General features: G+C 40.6%; 1 protein-coding gene and 1 long non-coding RNA gene across 2 annotated transcripts; one reads left to right on the top strand and one right to left on the bottom strand.

Moving 5' to 3' along the window:
• The first annotated feature begins 379 nt into the window (after window positions 1–379).
• On the top strand, window positions 380–17,857 carry OSTM1 (osteopetrosis associated transmembrane protein 1). The gene is made up of 6 exons (XM_018553525.1): window positions 380–755; window positions 5,282–5,393; window positions 8,013–8,101; window positions 9,215–9,349; window positions 11,078–11,243; window positions 17,699–17,857. The coding sequence occupies exons 1-6, from the start codon at window positions 408–410 to the stop codon at window positions 17,752–17,754; spliced, it is 906 nt and encodes a 301-aa protein (XP_018409027.1). The 5' UTR covers window positions 380–407; the 3' UTR covers window positions 17,755–17,857.
• Window positions 16,239–19,894, bottom strand: LOC108784659. Its single transcript, XR_001941083.1, has 3 exons — window positions 19,775–19,894; window positions 16,326–16,336; window positions 16,239–16,249 (listed from the first exon to the last, which is right to left on the bottom strand). It is a non-coding gene; the product is annotated as an uncharacterized LOC108784659 (long non-coding RNA).
• Between the last annotated feature and the right edge of the window lie 4,573 nt (window positions 19,895–24,467).

Here is a 24,467-nt window from a genome sequence, read left to right as displayed (position 1 = left end):
AAGGGTTATGAGCAGAGGACCCTCCTCCTCACCCCCCCTCCTCTTCTGCACACGGAAGTGCTGGATTCAGGAACTGATCTGCTGCTAATGGTGTGTGTTGTTGTATCGCTCGGTGTGTATGTGAGTGTGATTGTATTGTATTGTATTAGGTGATAGTGTGTGCTGTATTATCTGCAGTAACGACTATAGAAGTCTGGCTTACAGTAGACCCTTATGCTGCAAACACACATAACACAGCATCTTATTTAATGTCCTGTACCGTTTACATTCAGCCAGATGTGTGTGTGTCATTGTGATGTCCATTTCTAGTCTGTAGACCTCATTTATAGGGGATTACACTGGTTGCAGTAGCTCAATAGATACAGTGTCAGTGTTGTGTGTTCTTTCCCCACCACAGGACAGTCAGTATGATGAATGTTAGTGGAGCACTGAGTGTATGTTTGCTGGTGTGTGCGGCCTGTTTGGGTATGGGGTGGCAAAGTGTTGACCCCCAGAGCTTAGACGATTCTTTGATGGCAAGGTCCGTTTGGGCCGAGCAGCTTTCTCTCTCTCTGCTCCCACCTTATTCTCTGTCCCCTGATCACCAACTGGACCCCAATGTGTGTATCCAGCTTCTTCATGAATTTGCCAACAACAGTGCTGACCTAAGCAACTGTTTGGCAAGCATGGCATGGCCTGTGCGAGTGTGTCAGCATTGCTACAAGGAATACGCACAACTCCAAGATACATGGAAGACGATTAGAAAGCCTGTACAGGTTGCACTAATGTGGACCTAGAATCAGAATGCATGCATGTTAAAGCGGACCTTTACACTCAAAAATCAAATTCTACCAATGCATCCCTCCCATATATGATGATTAATAATAACAGAGACATGTCAGGTATAAAATGCTTTTTATCTTTTGCCACATGTGCCTGGAAGTGAAGGGAGATCTAGTAATCTGCCCTTAGTAAAATGGCCACTGTCAGAAGACTGGGGAAGAAAAGAGAAATAAGGTATGCAAAGAATACAAAGCGTTCATATATCTAGAAGTGTGTGTTTGTAGATTGTCATTACTAAACTTTTCTAAAGGTGTGTTTGCTGTTTTAAAGATATGGGTAAAGGTCCACTTTAAGTAATGTGTTACTCCAGGTATTTACTGCATGTCACAGTACTCCCACTTTCCAGAAGTAGGGATGAGCTCAGGTTTGAATGGTACCTGAGCACCTACTGAACGCAGAAGGAAACTACTTCCATGCCACCCAATCAGCTGCTGGTGGGGAATTCCTCGGTCACACCTTGACACCCGCAAAGGGATGTAGTGACGTCATTGACTTTTTATGACTACATGCCTGTATTAGGTAAGTGACATTTACCTAATATGGCTATGGGACCATATTAGGTAAATGTCAGCACAAGCATTCCGCCCCTCTGTTGACATGCAGCTACGGGGCGGGAAATGGCATCTGATTGGGCCTATTGCACTTCCTTGTTCGAAGGAGCTCAGGTTCAAACTGGGTTCAGTCCAAACCTGAGTGCATCCCTATCCAGAAGGACAAGCCATCTTTGTTCAGACATCATCCAGGGTCATCATCTATTTCTGGACTGAGATGGTGGCTCACAGATGGGGCTGATTTGTAAATGCAGGGCCTAAATTTAGCCCTGTATGTATGAATGTGCGATAGGGACCTTAGATTGTATGCTGCTTGAGGGCAGTGACTGATTTGAATGTGCACTATGTAAAAGGGGTTTCCTAAATTGTCGGCGCTATATAAATACCAATAATAAATAAAACAGTAACTTTTCACTGCAACCGAGCATGCATTGTTGTGAACCTCCTGTGCCACTTCCGCTATACCCAGCATTAGCCCTGTTCACAAGCTGCACACAAATGGTGAATCTTGTTCTGGCTGACCATCATTCTCTATGAACCAGCTCAATGCAGATATCCCTCCTGTCTGCAGCTTGTGGGCATAGCCAGCACTGGTCACAGAGGAATTTAATCTGGCTGGTGATTAGTAGAGCTGTTCTATTTTAAATACTTTTTTCCTTTTTTTGTGTTAAATGTTTTTGAAATGTCCAGTTACAGTTGTGGCACCGTGACCACCGCTGACATGAGTTTTTTTTTTACACCTCAACCCGTCTCAAGATAGCCTTGTGATGTACAGCGGGAGACGCACTTCTGGATTCCAGCTGCAATGGAATGGGGTCTAGTAAAGACACCAGTTCTGTTGCTGTGCCTCCGTCCCCTCCCTCTGAATTTGCATTCATAATGCAGAGCCACAGCATTATCACAGGGCTGTGCTTTGTAAATGGCAAATAGTTATGTGCAGGGGCTTGGTGCAAACCCAGATCGCCTGAGTTCGCCCAAGCCTGCACAAAACTATCACCGACAACACCCCTATGGGCAAAATAAGTTCCAGCAGGCACATTCCCTGCCGGGCAGGTAATCGCCATAAAGGAGCGGGTAATGCCCCTGAAACAACTGATAGGGCCGGGAGGTAGGTGTGTCAGTCACAGTTTTTAGTGGGTTTGGGTGAACTTGGACAAACTGGGTTTGCAACAAACTTTTACTTTTTCTTCCAACCCCTCACACGTAACTGATAGCAAAGAAAGGAGACAGGGCAGGGGTGAGTAACACCGGCCTTCCAGCTGTGCTTCAAGTACAAACCCCAACATGCCCCGGCCTCTGGGAGTCATGCCTGTAACACTCAGTCTTGCAATGCCTCATGGGACTTGTAGTTCCACAACAGCTGGAGGGCCGAAGTTGCCCACCGCTGAGACATAAGCACAACACCACACCTGGCATCTGCAATAGACTCCATTCCAATGTGGCTCCTGCTGTACACACTGTGGCAGCGCTCAGTGGAGCTTATAGACATGTATTATAGTTAGTAAAAACTCTTGATTCATTTTAGGACAGTTAAAGAAGATAATATTAGTCTAATATTATAAAAATCAGTGTGCCCAGAGATAGATTTTGATTCATGGACAATGTAGCAATACGAGTAGGAACATGTTCTCAGAAGTGTTACTTTATAGGGGACAGGTACAGACCCAGGAGGTCTTACTACTGGAGGAGACCATTAGAGACATGAGTACCCAGGCTGTGGCTCAGGCTAGGAAATGACATCTATTACTGAAATATGACTTGGACTGACCCTATAGTGCAAATGATGAAGCAGCAAAACATAATTATATTATGCAACTTAGAAATAGTGCTTACTTTGAATACAGTACTTTATCGTTGCACTTTTCTTAGAGCTCTCATTTTTATCCAGTTTTTTAATGTTGGTTTGAGGAAACAAAGTGCAACTCAAAGTACACAATTTGTTTCCAAACATCACACAGTTTTTCTGTGACTAAAGACTAAGAAGGAAGTTAGGCAAACAAGTTACATTTCCCAGTAAATCATAATGGAACATTGCCTTCTTCCTCTCTGGTGCACATGACTCTGGTCAGATCGTCTTTTCTGCCTAGCAGCGCTTGTTGTTTTTTTTTTTTTTAACCCTAAGGAGTCTATAAAGAAAATCACAAAGCTTTTCCTTCAGCAAAACTGTATTTTCACCCTGTTAAGTTACCCAGCTGTGAGATGAGCCCTAGTATATTATGAATAATACCATCAATTCTAATAACACCGACATTACAGTGTTGCAAGTAGATACATTAGCCACTGAAGTGCTGTGACTGAGGCCCCTTTCGCACTGTCCGATCAGGATGGGATCTGTGCACAGATCTCCTGATAGGAGCGGTACATATCGGATGTCACCGCTGTAATATCCTTGGAGGTAAAAAATGAAATGACTGGACCGCATGTGAGTTTATGGGGAAAAGACAGTTTACCTCAGATTACCCTTGATCTGGCAAAACCAGGTCCAGCGAAACAGAAATCTATTCTGTTTGTTTTTCTGGACCAGGGGCAACCAGATGTAAATGGATACCCATCCATTTAGATATGGCTGCTCATAGACTTAAATTGAGCATCCGAATGGGTCCGCCTGAAAAACTGACAGGCAGACGTGATCGGACCGCCCATCTAAAAGTGGCCTATTACTCCCATAAACTAGTGCTGGTGATTGCCATTGGCAGGTAGGATCTGAGGACCCTACAGTCAGGAGGCTGCATGGATTGTTATAGCAGTGAGTATGTTTTTATTCTTTTTGTTTTGCACACATTATTTCTGTCTGCCAAAGGCAATCGTCCACATTACCCTATGGCCCGATCAGGTCCGCCTGAAAAACTGATCAAAAGCCTATTGTTAATCTATGGGCTCTCGGTTCTAAACTGACGTGCGTTCATTTACGTCCAATTACCCACAACTCTTTACAGGTCCAAAAAACAAACGGAACAGAGTTTAGTTTTGGCAGACCTGATTGTGATGTATCGGGGGTAATCTGATGTAAACACAACAATACTATATGTTCATTTACATCCGACTCCCCATTGACCTAACATGGGTCTGATTAGTTTAGTTGTTTCAATGGGAGGGAAAACTTGACGGACGTTGGATTTCACAACAGTGACATCTGATCCGTACTGCACAGATCCCCTGCTAATCGGAACTGACAGGCGCCCGTGTGAAAGGGGCCTTAGGGAATAATATCTGCAGCACTTCTGTGGCTAATCTATCTACTTGCAACACAGTAAGGACTTGCTCACAGAAGAGTCCAAAGGGTGGAAAAACAGGTGATGATCCGTGGTTTTACAGCCTCCTGACCTCCCACCTAAATCTTAATTATAGCGGCCGCAGCACATTTTAAACAGCAGGTGTTGCCGCTTGCCAAACGCGACCATTGCAATCATTGGGATCACGCCACAGATCCATGGTATTGCAATAGAAAATCCACATCTGGAAAAACAGTGTTGAGGAGGCGGCAGTATGGCATGCTTTACCCCCCTCTGAAAAGCAGTCCACCAGCCGTCTGAACAAGTTCTAACACCGGTGTACTTGTGATAATGTACTCGTGCTTGTTTCATCTGTAAGGGAGAGTATGCACCAGCTGCTCTGTTATTTATTTTCTTAAAACATTTAACCAGAGGAGGAAATACATTTTGATTTTGCCCCATTCTCGCAGCAGCTGATTAATTTGCACGGAACGAAAGTACATTCAGTTTGGCCGGGTGATTAGCTATACAATATTTTCTACAAATAGACACCTAAGTGTAGTCTGGCTTAATTCCTTATTCAATAAAAAGGACTCCCAGTCAGTCTAAATTGCTTATTTTCTTCACATTTTCATTTTACAATATTGTTTGTAAGTTCTTAGCTGTCCATTCTTATTCTTCATATTCTATTTTCAGAACACCAGCACACTCACTTGTGCAACCACACTGCTTCGCTCTGACAGGGTCCATGTCATTGTTGCTCTTTATGATTTCTTTGAGGAGGTGTGGACTGATTCCAAGTGTGAACGTGAGTATTGCATAACTTGCTTATTAATTCCATTGCTTATATTTTAATATTTGATCAAACTTTTTATTTTGGTATTCACCTATTTATTAGTGAACATGGCCTCTTCCACAGAGAGGTAAGGACATTCGATCAGTTTTTTTTTTTTTGCTGTCTATGTCCCCATTGGGGAGATTTTGCTTTACTTCCTGACTGGACAGGAAGTGAGTAAGGAATCTTTCCAATAGGGACTTAGACAGCATAATAAACCCAAACCAAGTGCTTTTATTGGTGATAGCGTGTCTGTTGGAGAAATGTTGTCTCACTTTCTTTACCATTGACAGGAAGGAAGGGACAGGCTCTGTTGAAAAATAGCAGCAATGAGAACCTGACTGAGTTTCTAACCCTTTAGTGCTTTTAAAAAAAATGAGAGTAGTTAGTTCAACTTGTATTTTTACAGTTATCGGCTAGAATGAATTAGTCTAGTAAGGCTTTAATGGACCTATGATACACCTCAGTCTTAAGGCCTTGTTCACACCAAGCGCGGAGCAGATCCAGACCAGAGCAGGTGCAGACCGGATCAAAACTGTGTCCAATGTATTCCTATGGTATTTTGCCCTCCAGTTCACATCGCAGCATGTGGATCCAGACCAGATCCAGAGCAGGGGAAACATTTTTTTTTTTTTAGCAAATACGGCCCGGAACGCATCAAAAACGCGGCACAACCCACTGCACTGCGTGTGCAGAAACCTGACCGGATCTGCTCTGCATTTGGTGTGAACAAAGCCTTACAGTCCTGCCCTGCTGAGCACATGCCAATGACTGTAGCTGCATATGACCTGCTGCCAGTTTGACAGTTGGGGATTGTTTCCACTGGCAGCAAAAGTGCTGCTTGCAAACCACCTTGAAAATTCACCTTTTTTTCAACATATGTCTTGACTGCCCTGCTTGGGAAGAGGAAGGTTGTCCCCCTGTGCCACTCTTGAATGCTGCACTTCCTTTCTTTTGACAAGCCATACTTCTGCTTGTCTGTTCTCAGCCATCCAAAAGCAATGGCATTCTATATCAGTGCTTATTAAAATGTATACATAAAGTGATACATTGAGGGGAATTTATCAAAACTGGAGCAGACAGAATCTGGAGCAGTTGTCCATGGTAACTAATCAGCTTCTCTTTCGTTTTCAAAGCTTAAAGTCCATTTCCACCTTTGTAAGTGATTAGCATTTACTGTGGTAATGAGGAGGTGCAGAGATGATGTATACATGTGCACATTTTCACGACTCACATTTTAGGCTTTCCTGTTTTTTTAATGAACCTTTTATTAGGCCTTAAACCTAAAAATGAAACATTTTCTCCACAGGAAAATCAGTCCGCTTTAAACAGCTCTCCCCTCCCTGTTATTCATTGTCACATGATCTGTAAACAGCAGCTCTGCCTTTGCACACAATACACTGTCAGGGGGGGCACAATTAATACTAATGAATGGGAGAGGTGAGAAGGTGCTTGCAAAACGCAGGCAGACATTTTTAGATATTGTGAGATTTAGCTTCAAATGGTAGCACATTAACCTCTTGAAGACCAGGTATTTACACCCCCTTCCTGGCCAGGCCATTTTTCAGTATTCAGCGCTGCACTACTTTGACGTTTATTCTGTCATGCAACGCAGTACTGAAAATGAATTTTATAAAAAAAATTTGGAGACAGATAGAGCTTTCTTTTAGTGGCATTTAATCACCACTGGGGTTTTAATTTTTTACTTTGGTAAGGAAAAATGACTGAAAATTTTGAAAAAAAAAAAGTTTTTTCCCCCTATTATGTTAGGAAACAATTATATTACTACCCAATTTTTTGGTAAAATATAAAAGACGGGGTCAAGTTGGGTAAATAGACACCGAACATGTCAAGCTTTAAAATTGCTCGCACCGGCGAAATCGCAAAAAACTACCATACCCAAAATTGACCGACACTTTAAAAGCTTTTACCGCTCATCAATTTAGTGTTATCAGTGATTAATGGCCCTAAAATTATTGCTCTCACTGCGACGTTCGCGGCGATATGTAACGTGTGGCGTAATGGGCACAATCGTTTTCGCAGGTATGCTCACCCGACGCATGTTTGCATGTGTGCATGTATGGGTGGGGACTTTAAAAAAAAAATGTTGTGGTGTTTTTTTTTTCATTCTTTTTTTATGTGTAACTTAAAGGTTTTTTTTGGAAACTTTAATTTTTTTTCCTAAGAAACCCCCCTATGTGATAGCAAAGAGGATGTGATGGGTCCTCTTTATGGAGACATCAGGAGTCTCCAAGACCCCTAATGTCACCTAGGACCCCCTGAAGAAGCTGATGAAGCCAGAGATCTGCTTCATCAGCTTCTCTCCAGCGTCTGAAGCTGGAGAGTGACAGCAGAATGCGGACGTGATGTAATATTCCAGTTATCCTTGCCACTGGGTTGATTCTTTTCACAGAATCATATCAACGTTCTCTATATTACCATTAGTAAATGTAATATATGCTTTAGTCTTAAATTCAAGGCTGTGGCTATGATGCAAGTAGTTTTTTATTAGATATAATTTTTACTATATAACACAAACAAGTGGTAAATTAATATAGGTATTGTTACAGCATTTTCCTTTCATGTCTCAAGGTTGCGTGAACGATACTGTTGTCCTGGATAGCACCGTTGAATTTATGAAGTTATTTGATGAGCTGATGGAGTGCTTCAACAGCACTGAGGTAAATCCTCTAGTTTGATTTTTCGATTATAATTTTGGGAAGTATATACAGACTGTTTTTTTTGGTAATTTTGTTATCTCGTAGTTTGTTTTGCATATTTTTCTTCTCCATAAACAACAGGTCTGAGAATGCCTTATGTGTATGGGGCGTAGGACCAGCGATAGTAAGGATTAGGAAGTGGGAAAAAAGTGTAGGTACTGTTGGTTTTGCTAGTTTTCTAGCTTGTCAGACACTTGCCCCCTGAGTAAGTTAGAAATAGTCAGATTAACTGTTTCGGTTGGGAAGGTCTGCATGTTCAGTGGTTCTCATTGCTACCCTGAATTCCTGTTCCCATCGGGGCAGTATATTCATAAAATATGTTTGATCTAACTTTTTTAGTGTGGGTTAGCTTTGGGTTCCTTAATTTCCTCCCATTATCTGTGTGCGTCTGTTGCAGGAACATGACCTGAAAAGCTTCTTTGGGGCAGGAGCTCATGTGGTTAGTCCAGTGTGTCCGGTCTGTTATACCCTCTCGCAGGGGTAGGCAACTCTGCCCCTCCAGCTGTGCTTTAACTACAACAAAAACTACTTGTATTTCCCCAACAGCTGGAAGGCCGGAGTTGTGCACCCCTGCCCTATTGAATATTCCATCGTAGCAGAGTCATGTATCATAATAACCATCATTTAATGTGGAATGTTTGGAGTGTAAAAGCCAATGCCAGGGCAAAATGGCAGTGCTTTTGTAAAGGGGCTCCAGCATCATATTCGCACACCCTCGCAGCTCCTTACTCCCCTGCTCCCAGCACTAAAATCCAAGGGGTTGGCTGGCGCCGGGGTGTTTTTTTTGTTGTTTTTTTTAACTTATTGTAAAGATATAATCAAACTCTTTCAGTGGCATATTTTACAGACCGAAAAGGACCATATAAGATAGTTTGGAGCTTGACAAGGACAATTAACCTATCTGTACCCTACAGAATGTGTCCGCTCTGTATAGAAATGAATAAAAACTCTAAGCTTCAAATCACAGGTCTCTAATTATTCCTAGTTTATCATATGGTGGATGTACACCACATTTATAAGATGGATTATGGTGGATACAATCCCATTACAAGTTAATTTTTTGTTTTATTATAGGGACCAGCAGTTCCAGGGCAACATGGCAATCTTTCAAAAGTATGCCAGATTTGTAATGGCAGCTACAAGAGTCTGAATGATAAGTACACTGAATTAGAACATGGCGACGGCCTGTGTATTGACTTAGAAGATGCTGTAAGTAATAGCAGTTTGTAATTCTTTGTTCTGTAAATCTATTACTCTAGATGTACCACATGCAGTATGTAATTGATCCTGTAATATTATCTTAGATTCAGTAGTGCACCATACTCTTAAATAGAATGATATTTAAAGGAGAACTATGAGGTGAGTGCTTTTCACTCACCTCATAGTTCTAGTCGACCTGTGACAATGAGACTGTCGCAGGTCGGCTCAGTAGATCGGGAAGTGAGCAAACGCATACCGGCGTTCACTCACTTCTCGATCCTGTCATGGCAGAGAGCCGTGATAGGGGAGGGGCTGGATTCCCCTCTCCCCACTCCGATCCTCCAGCTCTGACTGGTGGAACGGACAGGGGATGGGCCGGGTTAAGCTGGCTCTGCCTCTAGATAGGCAGAGCCAGCTGTCACTCGCGCAGCTGGGTGGATCTCAACATCGATGTCGGGATCCGCTGCGGCGTCTCAGTATACCACGATTGTGATAGCGGTATACTGAGCTTAGGGTGACGGGAGGACGCTAGTTTGTGTCCTCCCGTTACCCTAAGGAAAACTATGGGGAAAAGCCCTGACCCCATAGTTCTCCTTTTAAGATGAAATATGTATTTAATACAAACAGCATATTGCATAAAATATTCAGATCACTAATTTTAAAGTGAACCTATCCTTTACCTATTCAATGCAAAGCAACACGTTCACTTTAATGTAGACCACCCCGCCAGCATATACTTACCTTTCCTTTGCTCTGTTCAGCTGGGAATAGAAGGAATGTCCTGTGTAAATTATCCGGTATAGTTTCTGGAGTGGTAGCTTACACAAGGCTTTTTGTGTGACATCACTGATTAGCCCAGCACTGTTGCATGGAGTGAGGGCTTGTTTACACCATGTCTGTTAAGCTGTGTTTTCCTCCACACCACCACACATATTTGGTATAACAGGACACATTGAAAGCAATTGTTTTCTATGTGCCCTGTTCACACCATGCATGTGTGGTGGTGTGCAGAAAACCATAGCTCAATGGACATGGTGTGAACAAGCCCCAAGTCGCATGTCCCTCTATTGCCAGGAGTGCCTGGAATTTCCTTCACTTCCCATTGCTGAACAGACTGACAGGGAATGCTGGAGTGCCCTCAATTGACAAAGATCTGTTTAGTTTGAGGGCCCGTTCACACTAGCCCATCCACTAAAACACTCGGTTTCATTGGAGGGGCTAGTGCATTGTGACAGCTCTGGTAGTCGTTTCATTGGAGGGGCTAGTGCATTGTGACAGCACTGGAAGTGTGGATTGTATCACACACTGGAGCTGTCTCTATTTACAATGGGCACACTCCATCCAGGTTCTCTGGATTGTTTTCTATGTGTCCAATTCACACTACAGTACAGTGGGCAGTGTGCAGAAATAAAATGCTTATTTGCATGAATTTTATCGCATTGCACTGCCCAATGCCTTGTAGTGCAAATGGGATACATGGAAAACAATTGTTTTCTATGTGTCCTACCAGTGACTTGTGTTGATCCGCTGTGCAGGTCACCGCTAGATGTGTAAGCCCTTAAACACCAGCCTGCTTCTCTATATGATTTATTCTGCCCATTGTATTGCCAATGTGTATTTAATAATACTTAAAGAACAGTTGTATTTCAATTATTTACCAGCTCCTTTGTTTTGCATTTGTTTTCCCTTTTAAACTCATGAAAACATGAATCGATCATTTACATTTTGTTACTCCAGATGAATAGCACTCGTAGTCTTTGGAGTGGAGTATTTAACTGCACATTGCCCTGCACGGACACTGTTCCAGTGATTGCAGTTTCAGCATTCATCCTATTTCTGCCTGTTGTTTTCTACTTAAGCAGCTTCCTTCATTCTGAGCAAAAGAAGCGCAAGCTGATATTTCGTAAGTATCACTATATAAGCTATATAAAATGTGTGTGGAAAGCAGAAACAAAGATCATTTGAGGAGTTCTTTGTTGTTTGCTCCTCCTCTATAAATAATTTGCACAAGTTAGTTTTGTTTTAGGATTACATTTCTTGTAGTAAATGTGAAGATAAATAATGCCCTTTCTTTTTTTTGTTCAAAACAAATCCCAAGTAATCTTTTTGGACTGCAATCTCTTTGCTGAACAATACTTATGTAAAGCATAAGTAAACATTTGTATGGAACAAAGTGTTGTGAAACTGGAATGCCACTTGGGACAAGTGAGACTGACAACATAGACTTAGGGCAATTTATTTTTTTACATTTCTTTAGAGTATGCCCACAAAAAGATATAGTTTAAAAACAGCGCTGCTCCAGTCCAGGCCACAAACACTCACCCAACGTGTGCCAGCCCAGCTTGTATCTGGTCAGTATAGTAGGAATAAATGGTAGAGGCACTCCAAATAAGTTGAGGCTTCTATTTATTATCAAAAGGCATTCAAGGAAAAACAGGAGAGCTTTTCTTATGTGCTTTACACAACCTACGACATAGGTGGGATACACACACACACACATCCCGGATTCCTCTCTCTTCAACTGTCCCTTACCTCTTCCAGCAGGGGAGCAGTAATGAAGCAGGTAGCCTGGCATGTGGTTATGTGAGGAATGTAAGTAGCAAGTGCTGTTGTACTCTGTATCGCTAGGTTTGGCACCACTTCCAGCGAAACCCGAACACTCTAGTGCCACATGGAGAGAGAGAGAGAAAGAACACACACATCAGCCTGAAGCAGAACCCCTGTGTCCTTCAAGGCTTATCTACACCTTCTGTTTCAGACGCCTCATTGCTCCCCGAGTTCCAGCATCCATTCATGTCCAATGCCTCCTCAAAGCCATCAAGTTAGAATACCAGGACCCTGTGGTTGCCTCTGTCCGCTTGACATCGTGACGGCTTGTGTCCAGATTTAAGCTGGCCTGAAATCCAGACACATATATAATATCACTTTAAAGCTCAACTCCAGGGAAACTAAGATAATTGCTTGTTTATGCCCATGGTACAGAAAAAAAGCTGTTTTACTTACCTGGTCCCCACTCCTGTCGGCTCCGTCTGTGCTACTAGAGCCCCAGCTTCTTCACCCCTTCTCTCTGGTGGCCTAAAAAATCACTGACATAGCCCTGCATTGTACATGAATGCACTGAAGGACAGTTCGCAGCTGGACTGGAGGGGGGAAAAGAGGAGAGCCCCGGATTCGAGATCAGGTAAGTAAAACGGCTTTCCCCTGTCCCCTACTCGTAAACGAGTTAACCCTTGCGTGACGGGAAACCGTTTAGAATTAGGAGTTGAGCTTTAAGCCCAATAGCATCTGTCAATGTTTATATCAACCGTGTTGGTCACATGTGCAAGTGAAATAGTTTTAATGACATTATTAAGGATAAAATATTAAATGTTTTTGGTCATCACACAGATCGTTTATTTTATTTTAATGACATCCGCTACTGATGGCCCAGATTCAGTAGTGTTATATGTTAAGGCCATGATATCATGTTCACTTCAGCAGGCTCAATGCTCAAAGGAATGTGGAAAGTCAGCATCGGTGTTAATGGGGATCATTGACAGCCAGATTTCTCAGCCAGTTCACGAGTTTCTAACTTCACTGCACTAGACATTTTAGACCAGCATTTACAGTAATAAAAATCCATTCCCAATTTATGATTTGGCAATTACTGTTATTAACATAAAATAGTAATAATATAATATGAGAAATATATGGAAATACTTGCGTGATAAAGAGGCTAAGTTGTAAGATAAATACACTAAGGCTCTGTTCTGATCTGTGTGTTGCAGTAGCGTGTGGTCCACAATTTGTCAATTTAACGCACGAAACAAAGAGGTAAAGCAGTGAATGTGACATTCAACAAACCTTTAATGCAGATGAATCAAACACTGTATTTTAAAACGTATGCACCAAAAAGATTTACCTGCAGTTAATGTTTTGACTGTCACATTCACTGCTCTATAAATTTGCCCTTAGGTGTAGTGAGGTGCATTCTAGTATCTTTTATTTTGAGTTACAGTCCAGCGCACCACAACTCGCATATGTTTTAGAGCAACACAATGCAGCAGATGTAAACCAGCTGTGTGAAAAAAATGCTGCATGTCTGTTTACACCTGTGTTTGGAGTATTTGCAGCCCATTCAAAATGAATGGGCTGTCTTACTTCAGCGCACAATAGGGTACATTTGGTAACGTTGCAGGATGGCCATATGCATGTTGATGTGCAATCAGTTTAGTAATTCACTGTTGATGTAAAATATTGAACTACGCAACTCATGCGGTATTGTTCTGCGCTTGCCATTGACTGAAAATATTGATATAATCGATCGGTGATAAATGTAAATTATCAATTTAAACTGATTGGATAATTGATCTGTATTACGAACAGTTCTCTAGCATGCAGCAATCAGAACTGATTGACATGCTTCATCCACACGCAGTCAGATCAGTTGCATGAAGGCTCCTTCATTCGTGAATTTTATTTGATTAATTCAGTTTAGTTGCATCTGATGATACATTGCAAGATTGCAGATGGTGTCATCCTGATCCATCTTTTACAACTTGGAAAGTTACGGACCTGGACCTAGATGTGCATGCGACATGACAGGATACCGAGTATGCACATGCTTATTCCAAGTCAGAAACGTATTACTTAGAGAAGCAATGAGTAGGATGACAGCCTCAGTGTCAACTTGCATAATTATGTTTTTTAAAATTTGCCCCCTAGAATGCCTATAACATTTAACCCTGAACCCCTAATTCTTCTCTAAATGGCATTTCCCCTCACCCTAACCTTACCCTTAAAACTGAACTCTACGAAAAAATAGAAGTCCCAAATTATGCAAGCAGTGTCAGATATTCAGCGCGGTCCTGTGCACACTTGCTGTTTTTATCTCAAGGAGCAGAATTAGCCCTCCTGGACTGCAACACAATTAGGCCCTATGTTGTGAATATGAGGACAGTGAGAGGAATTCAATAGTTTACAAAAAACAGTTGGATAGGGCTGACACCATTCAGTTCATAAACATGCTATGTGTTCTCAGCCCAAAATAAGAAATAGGAGCTGAGTGCATGTTTGGCACATGAACAGGTATTTTTCTTTACTTGCAGGGTCTTTGCCAAACATGCACATTTCCCTGAGGTTTGTTTTTCTAGAGATTTTTGTTTTGCCCAGACATGCACATCAAACCTAACTTTTATCTTTAACCCCCAGTTCAAACTTTAGCCGAATCCCCAACGTTAACCCCTAATTCCTAAAATGTATGTTACCTGATCCCTCAAACTGTTGGGACACCCTGAAAATAGCACCACAAGCTACCTGTCCTTGCACCAGAAAGAAGCAGTACCTGGATGCTGGCCCAGCCACTCGTAATAGTCAGTCCGATATTTACATAGTTAGTCTGGTTTTAAAAGGACATGTCCATCGGGTTCAACTAGAAGACAAAAATAAAATGAAACGCCTTGCAACCTTGGAACACTACACGTACAGTTGACCCAAAGGCAATCTAATACCCGCAGATCAATGGCCAACAGTGTTCTTTCTTATAAAAAAATAATATCCAGCAATATTTTGTGCATTGTACGATTCATGTATGTTTATAGCCCCCAAGTGCATAACTTTACATGATCTTAAAACCATAATATTCAATTGCAAGTTAGAGGTTTCTTTAGAGACCTTGCCCCTACATAGATTTTTGCCATCTAGAAATGCAAAAATTGGTTCTTCCAATTCCAGTCTCTATATCATCTATTAACAGGTTAAAAAGTATGGGTTCCAACACTGAACCTTGGGGTACTCCACCACCAACTCAGAGTATGAATAGGTATTCACTACTTTTAATGCTAGTTTTCTATCTAATCACACGTTAGGATTTCTAATCTTATGGACCTTAACTTTTGTTGGCCATTTGTGGGGAACTGTGCCAGACACTTTAGCAAAGTCCAATTGGACTACATACTTAGCCACTCCTTTGTCTGAGTTTCTGCTTAATTCCTCATAAAAAGAGAATAGATTTTCTTGACAACTTTCAGTCTTTCATCAATGCACTATAACCAGATATTCTGGTATTTGGTTCCTTTGGACATACCTGAGAATTTTTGGCTTATATGACCTAGTCAGGGGCTAAATGTTCATTGTCAACAGAAAAGAAACTAATTTCCTAAATGTATAGCTAGGGATTTTTGTGCTCGAGTACATTGCTTTTAATAACACCCCTTCCCAGATAGCAAGCAATTGAGCTGCAAGTTTGAAAATGACTTGCTAAACTATTGCAGACTTGCCAAGCTTCACAATTTTGTTGCACAATTACAGCAAGTCTGCATTGCAAGTCTCCAGGTCAACGTTCTTTGCAAAAGTGCTGTACACTTGCAGAGCTCTTGGTAAGACTGAAAATAGCACCACAAGCTACCTGTCCTTGCACCAGAAAGAAGCAGTACCTGGATGCTGGCCCAGCCACTCGTAATAGTCAGTCCGATATTTACATAGTTAGTCTGGTTTTAAAAGGACATGTCCATCGGGTTCAACTAGAAGACAAAAATAAAATGAAACGCCTTGCAACCTTGGAACACTACACGTACAGTTGACCCAAAGGCAATCTAATACCCGCAGATCAATGGCCAACAGTGTTCTTTCTTATAAAAAAATAATATCCAGCAATATTTTGTGCATTGTACGATTCATGTATGTTTATAGCCCCCAAGTGCATAACTTTACATGATCTTAAAACCATAATATTCAATTGCAAGTTAGAGGTTTCTTTAGAGACCTTGCCCCTACATAGATTTTTGCCATCTAGAAATGCAAAAATTGGTTCTTCCAATTCCAGTCTCTATATCATCTATTAACAGGTTAAAAAGTATGGGTTCCAACACTGAACCTTGGGGTACTCCACCACCAACTCAGAGTATGAATAGGTATTCACTACTTTTAATGCTAGTTTTCTATCTAATCACACGTTAGGATTTCTAATCTTATGGACCTTAACTTTTGTTGGCCATTTGTGGGGAACTGTGCCAGACACTTTAGCAAAGTCCAATTGGACTACATACTTAGCCACTCCTTTGTCTGAGTTTCTGCTTAATTCCTCATAAAAAGAGAATAGATTTTCTTGACAACTTTCAGTCTTTCATCAATGCACTATAACCAGATATTCTGGTATTTGGTTCCTTTGGACATACCTGAGAATTTTTGGCTTATATGACCTAGTCAGGGGCTAAATGTTCATTGTCAACAGAAAAGAAACTAATTTCCTAAATGTATAGCTAGGGATTTTTGTGCTCGAGTACATTGCTTTTAATAACACCCCTTCCCAGATAGCAAGCAATTGAGCTGCAAGTTTGAAAATGACTTGCTAAACTATTGCAGACTTGCCAAGCTTCACAATTTTGTTGCACAATTACAGCAAGTCTGCATTGCAAGTCTCCAGGTCAACGTTCTTTGCAAAAGTGCTGTACACTTGCAGAGCTCTTGGTAAGACATGCAGGACTCTTGCTGTAGACTTGCCAAGCAAATTTGCTGTAAATTCAAAAAGTGTCAACTAGAACTTGTGCTGCAAGTGTTCTGCAAGTCTACAACTTGCCAGGAATGTGTGCAGCAAGTTAACAAAATTACAATCCCACCCCGCCACAAGTTTGTGGCAAGTTATCCTTGCTTCCTGTTCCTGGAAACAGTGTAGTTCACATTTGCAAACATGGTCATCATACAGCAGTACATAGGCTTCTTTGATTCTCTAATTGACTTGTGTTATATCATACCACCTGATATGTTTCCTCAGCAGCAGCCCCAAGTTGCACTTTTCCCATTTATATCAGTATTCTGCTGAACACATGCTTGACAGTTTTTGTGTCCAACTTCAAGGAGCTCTTGATGACCATGTTTGTTAAACCTTGCGCTGTTAAATTGTCACTAGTGGAATTTCTATTGCTACCTGAACGCTATAATCCTTGAATAGGTGTCCTTCACTAGTCCTTGATTGTACTAAATATGTATACATAGGGGGGAATTTATCAAACTTGGAGCAGATTTGCACTGCAACCAATCAGCTTCACTGTCTCATTTTCAAATCTTACCTTAGAAAACTGAAGCGAGATGCTGATTTGTTGCATTGGGCAGTTTTGATAAATTCCCCCCACAGTGTATAACATTATTCTTCATTTAGCATTTACACTCTTAGTATTCATTGTAGATTTCCAGCTAGTGGTCATATGTTTAGTGGGCAAGCACATATACTATGGCAGACCATGTACTGTGTATTATTTATTTAAATAATTGAAATGTGACATTTGATATGATTTTTAATACTACTTCTTCACTTTTCAAATATTGCTTTTTATGTCTTTGATTCACAAAAAGTAACCGGTTTTGTGCTGTCTTTGTTTTCAGCCAAGAGGTTAAAATCAAATGCCAACTTGGCACACATACAGGATAAAACTAATTGAAGGACCATATGGCAAAGAAAAGAAGATTTGCACTAAAACATACATTATTCAGCTTGGAGTGGACACATTCTATGCAAGGACTTATGGAAATGTTCATCTTGGTGCTCATTGGACCTTTCATTGCTAGAGGAATATGAGTGACTGCATCTCACTATATATAATGGTACTTTAAACATTCTTGCTCACTCTGGATTCCTTTTTTTTCCCCTTAAAACAAAGTTTATAAAAAAAGAAATGCACAATATAATAACCTGTGTGCTTGGTTAATGCATCTGCGTCTTTGTTTAAGAAAATTACAACTGTTGGGACTCTGCTCTATTCTAGAAATTACACTAATGGTAGAAGGCTGGAAGATGCAGATAGTATAACTACACTGTCAGTCTTTATATGGTATTTTTTTAATTCCTTGCACATCAGGAATCGGACTGGAATAAGGAGAGCCAGCAGGGTGAGAGAAATTCTACTGCATTGTCTATTTTGTAAGTTTATCACTGGAAGTAAAAAACGGTAATCTCATCATGGTGGTAATGCCCCTTCATTGTCCAATCTTAAAACACAAACTGAGCTTTTCAGATTTTTAACCTGTTACATTTTCGCAGTGCATTATATTGTTTTCCCTTTTTTTCCAGTTTTCGTGGTTCTTATGTTTGCCCTGTCCTTCTGGCCTACATTAAACCATATTGTAAGAATGTTGCAGATATAGGTTCATGTAGGGACTTCAGTATAATTAAAAGTGTGAAGTTGTATTAATATAAAGGATATATCCAAATAAAATATAAGGGTCTGATGGAGGCCTCTCTATTTTTTAATTGAAGTTTTGGAATTTTATATTAAATCCAGATGTTTTTTTTATAAATAAAATTCACTGTGTCTTCTACTTAAATGATCTGCAAATTTGTGTTAAAAAATAGATTAATGTTTTCATAACAAGTTTAAATTCAGCTGTGGTAATGCACCCACATGGCTCCATAGTGGACCAAGAAATGTGAAATTTGCTACATTTGAATATGTTGCTGTCCACTGGTCTACCAATATTGAGAATGTGGGCTAACATAAGGTACAGGCACATGCCAACTTTAATTTCTGCAAAAGACATATTTTTATATATATATAGATATATATCTATAGATCTATAGATAGATCTATAGATATATATCTATATATATATATTATATATAAATGTGTTATACACACACACACACATATTATTCTAAGATGTCTTTTAAATAATGAGTCTTTCAGTATCAGAGACAGATTACTGACTGTCACTTACACTGGTCACTTAGGGAATTATTCCCCCAGTACATAGCTACTTCTGAATCTGCTGTCATACTACTGCCATAAAGTGGTAATAGCATTTCCTTTGTACTTTATTGACAGGACTTTTAACATTTGAGTGGGTATTTTTGTTGAATGTGCCAGGAATATCATTGCAAGTTATTGTGTTGACATCAATTGTGCTCCAATTCCAGCTCCCCTGGATTAGCTTGACGGTTGCCTGCCCTACAGAAACTGGAAGCATTACCTTGATTTGGTGAATCATATGATTGAGAGCTGTTCAAAGCAATCTTTCATTTATGCTAATAAAAGCTGGTTTATATCTGCCAAGTTAGAGAATGACAGCTTTGATTCCGTAATCAGTGGCTTTTTGAGCACATTCATGCTAAGTAGGGCTGAAAGTCATTACTACGGGATAGGGCAGTTAAGAGCTTTACCGTTGAAGCGGCTTTAATTTACTTTCCTGGCTTTGCGACCAATTAAAATCATTCAAAAACAGCTTAGATTTTTAAGATTTTATAGAAACTAATTTCTGCTTTTGCAGTACTTGCAGAAATAGTTATGTTAAACCTAGCATCATTTAATCGGGCTATTTTACCGCGTTGTTCTTTCTAATATAATTTTTTTTTTTTTTTTACTGGAACCAACAATTGGCTTATCTTTTAACATGTCAAAGAGATGAAGAGTTACCTATAGAAAGCAATCGGTATTCCTTTTATTGTTTTGTGTGCTGTAAATTTACAAAATGTGAAAACTTATTGTTTACTAGGATTTACTGCATATCATGGCACTGCCTATTATATTTGATCAAACATCTCCATTTTGTTGATTCACTCTTCTTTGCACTGATGTATTCAGTTGCTTTAGCATAAAGTTGCAGACTGAAAGGAAATGTTTGTAAGAAAATGGCAAATTTGTTTAGTTTGCAAATGAGTCTTGACTGGTTAGAATGTATTACCATGTTTTCTGGTGTCTAAAGATTCCAATAAAACTTTTACATTTATTACCTATGTTTAAGATTGTTTAAATCTATATTGTTTTAAATAAAGCATAGAAGAAGCTAAAGTATGTATTATTCTGACGGTGAATATATCTTTCATTCTATTGGGATTCTCACTTTATGGCATTTCGCTGTTCTAGTACTGATTCTTACATTTTCTCCTTCTTGTATTGTCAGTAGCATTGGTTATATTATACAAACCTACTAAACATTGTTAGTTCCACTAGGACACATATGCCAATTACAAAGCCTGGCGGCCAGAAACAGCCCGCCACAAGATTTTATTAGGCCCTCCAGAGCTTTGTACTGCGGCAAGCAGGGTTAATTTTTGTTTTCTAGCCTGTGCTCAGGCAGAAGAAACTTGGAGGGCAATTCAGCTGGCTGCCCTCTGAGGACCCCGCACGTCCCTCCTAGGCCACAGGTTTCTCCTCGCCCGCACGTTCCTCCTAGTCTCTGTTCTCAGCGGGTCCAGTAAGTCCCACTGTGCGTATCCGGAACTGACACTGTGTGAGAGCACTAAAATGTTAGCAGTCCCTGTTCATTTAATAGACAGGGACTGCTGACACTTGTAGTGCCTTCACACACATGGAACTGTCATAAAATGGACAGGGATTGCTGACACTTGTAGTGCCCTCACACACAGGACACCAGGACTTTCATATAATGATTAGAGGACCCAAACCTTGTACCGCAGCAGGGTTAATTTTTTTAACATTTATTTTCTTCATGTCCGGCCCCTGATTTTATTCACAACTCTTGGCAAGGCCCTTAGTAAGTTTTTGGATTTGACACCTCTGCCCAAGAATGAACATACCAATCTGCAAAATGAAGCACGACTTTATACACTGGACATTTAAAATGATAGCTTATAGCTAGGGATGTCCCAATGCCACTTTTTTAGAACCAAGTACATCCCCTCATGTACTTGCCGATACCAATTACCGATACTTTTTCTTAAAGGGACAGGTGACTTTAAATGATCCATAGTACAACTACATGTTTTATGTACTATGGATCATGGTTTAACCTATTCATGTTAGCAGGAGAGAATTGTAACTATTGCTGGAGTGTAGTGGAGGTGTGTGCTGTATATATGTACTACATATACATTACACACATCCAGTACACTATAGCAATAGATTTACAGCCAGCCCCGTCCCAGCTTCCCTTACTCACAGTTTCACTCCGATCCCTGTAGCCTCATGCGGTGCCTCTTGTAGTCGGCGCTGGGCAGGATCGCTGCATCGCATCTCGGTGCTCAGCTTGTGGGAGGCGCTCACAATTTTGCCCTGCTAACATGAATAGGTTAAATCATGATCCATAGTACATAAACAGCACATACGTCCCGTACACTGCATTAATAGTTACAATTATCCCCTGCTAACATGAATAGGTTAAATCATGATCCATAGTACATAACATGTAGTTGTACTACGGATCATTTAACCCATTCATGTTAGCAGGGGATTATTGTAAATATATTGCTGCAATGTACGGGACATTTGTGCTGTATATGTACAGTACATATAGATATACAATTCTGCACTGCTAACATGAATGGGTTAAATGATTCGTAGTACAGGGCTACATATCATGTACTACGGATCATTTAACCCATTCATATTAGCAGAGGATAATTGTAAATCTATTGTTCAGTGCATTCTATATGTAGTATATAGTACATGTACATATAGAGTGCCTGCAACAATACATTTACAATTATCCTCTGCTAACATGAATGGGTTAAATGATCCATAGTACAGGGCTACATACAGATCATTTAATCCATTCATGTTAGTATAATTGTAAATGTATTGTCTGCACTGTATTTAGTCTGTATTTAGCAGTATATACTCTATATGTAGTATATAGAGTATATACTGCTAATACAGTGCAGACAATACATAATTGCTTACTACATCAAGCTTCGGCGCTAGGCTTCGGGGCATTTTGACAAGTACAAGTACTTGTCAAAATGCCCTGTATCGGGCCCGATTCCGATGCTAGCATCGGTATCGGGACATCCCTACTTATAGCTATGTTATAGTCCTTAATTTTTTGTTATAGGTCATTTGTACCTTTTTCCTTATGGAAATACTACATAGACATTCAATTTATTAAGTAATTAAATAAGCTGCAAAAAAAGATCCTAAGGTAGCGGCAGCTTCTCCATACCATTTACATTCATCTAATTTATATTCTGTTACATCCACACATTTTCCACAGAAGATATCTAGGAAGAGTATTGCTGTTAAAAGAAAACCTATGGGGTAAGTATTTTTCCCCATAGTTCTCTTTAGGGTCACAGGAGGACATATACTAGCATCCTCCTGTGACCCAAAGCTCAGTATATAGCGTGCTCTCTTTGCGATATATACTGAGAGCGCTGCAGCCGGGACGGATCCCGACAATAGTGTCGAGATCCACCCAGCTACGTGGGTGACAGCTGGCTCTGCCTTTCTAGAGGCAGAACCAGCTGTGCCCGCCCCCTCCCCTGTTCGTTCCCCCACTCAAAGCTGGAAGATTGGAGAGGGGAGGGAATCCCTGCGGGGAGAGGTGACTGACAGTCACTGCAGGGAGATGATCGGGAAGTGAGCGGATTGGCTGCATGTTTTCTGCTCACTTTCCGATCAATAGAGCCGACCTGTGACAGCTTCTTTGTCACAGGTTGGCTCTAACTAAGAGGATGAGTAGAAATCGGTCACCTCATAGTTCTCCTTTTTAAGTCTTAATATTTTTGTCTAATGATTATTTAGGTATTGTAGCCTTTTCGTCTTTCTGTGCATTTTGATAGTTGTAAGTTGTTCTTCGCCAATATTATGTAACTTCCATTTTAAATCATTTTTAGTATTCTCATCAAGTATAAAATTCAGGGGATTCTTTAAAATACAAGCAATTTGGTTTATTGTGACTTTTTGTCCTGTTTATAGAGGAAAGGGTAAGCCAAGACTGGAAATTCTAGATGCATGCCATTCTTTGGTATTTTAATTAAAACTGCACAGTGCATTACTATATTAGTTCTTAGCTTAGCAGCTGTAAATTGATATTTGTTCCATAAATTTGGTATGGTTTGTCATTTCTGAAAGAGTTCTTTTCAACTTTTTCTTTTTTGCGCAGTATCTGTATTTTCTCTATTAAATGCTGTAACTGAGGCTCCAGGTCTTCTACACAATGTTAGAGATTCAACGAAGGGCCAGCAACATGTCTTGCCATGTATTCCAGAATTTGTTCTTTATTTGAAGATAAGTGTACTTGCACAAACATCCTTGATCCAACCGTTGACTTTCTTAGAAAATGTTATAACTGAAGAACAAACCTTAAATACAGAGAAGTAGAATGACTTATTGTAGGACTAGGCTATGTTTGGGTCTCTTCAATACCTGGGAAATGCCATCTTGGCTATGCAATGCATCATCTCATTCTTAGGGATACTGGTATCCCTGGATATTACGGTCCCTCAAGAAATTGTCCAAACATTTCTTGAACAAATCTACACTCTTGGCTGAAATCACTGCCGATGGCAGTGAGTTCCAGACCTTAACCGCTCTTACTGTAAAGAACCCTCTTCGCCCATTGTGCTGGAATTTTTTCTCCACCAACTTTAGGTGGTGGCCTCTAGTCTTTGTAATGGAGTTAATCTCAAACAGTTTGTTGCCAATGTTGCTGTCACCATTGAACATCTTGTACATGAAAATCATATCCCCCCTTAATCTCCTTAATTCCAGCGTAAACATGTTTAAGGTCAGAAGCCTTGTCTCATAGCTCTGGTCCTCCATTCCCCTAATTAGTTTTGTTGCCCTCCGCTGGACTCTCTCCAGTTCAAGGACATCCCTTCTCAGTATCGGCGACCAAAACTGGGCCGCGTACTCAGATGTGGCCGAACCAACGATCTATATAGACCAACGATTGATGCACTGTAGATATATACACTATATTGCCAAAAGTATTGAGACGCCTGCCTTTACACGCGCATGAAATTGAATGGCATCCCAGTCTTCGTCTGTAGGGTTCAATATTGAGTTGGCCCACCCTTTGCAGCTATAACAGCTTCAACTCTTCTGGGAAGGCTGTCCACAAGATTTAGGAGTGTGTCTATGGGAATGTTTGACCATTCTTCTAGAAGCGCATTTGTGAGGTCATGTACGGATGTTGGATGAGAAGGCCTCCCTCCACCCCAAACTCATCCATGTCTTTATGGACCTTGTTTTGTGCACTGGTGCGCATTCATGTTGGAACAGGAAGGGGCCATCCCCAAACTGTTCCCACAAAGGTGGGAGCATGAAATTGTCCAAAATGTCTTGGTATGCTGATGCCTTAAGAGTTCCCTTCACTGGAATGAAAAGGCCAAGCCAACCCCTGAAAAACAACCCCACACCATAATCTCCCCTCCACCAAGCTTTACACTTGGCACAATGCAGTCAGGCAAGTACCGTTC

Source organism: Nanorana parkeri, unplaced genomic scaffold (assembly GCF_000935625.1).
Source record: "Nanorana parkeri isolate BGI_ZX_2015 unplaced genomic scaffold, ASM93562v1 scaffold123, whole genome shotgun sequence".
In the NCBI taxonomy this organism is placed as follows: domain Eukaryota; kingdom Metazoa; phylum Chordata; class Amphibia; order Anura; family Dicroglossidae; genus Nanorana; species Nanorana parkeri.
Note: the sequence above shows the minus strand (reverse complement) of the source record. Positions and strands in the feature narration are given on the sequence as shown.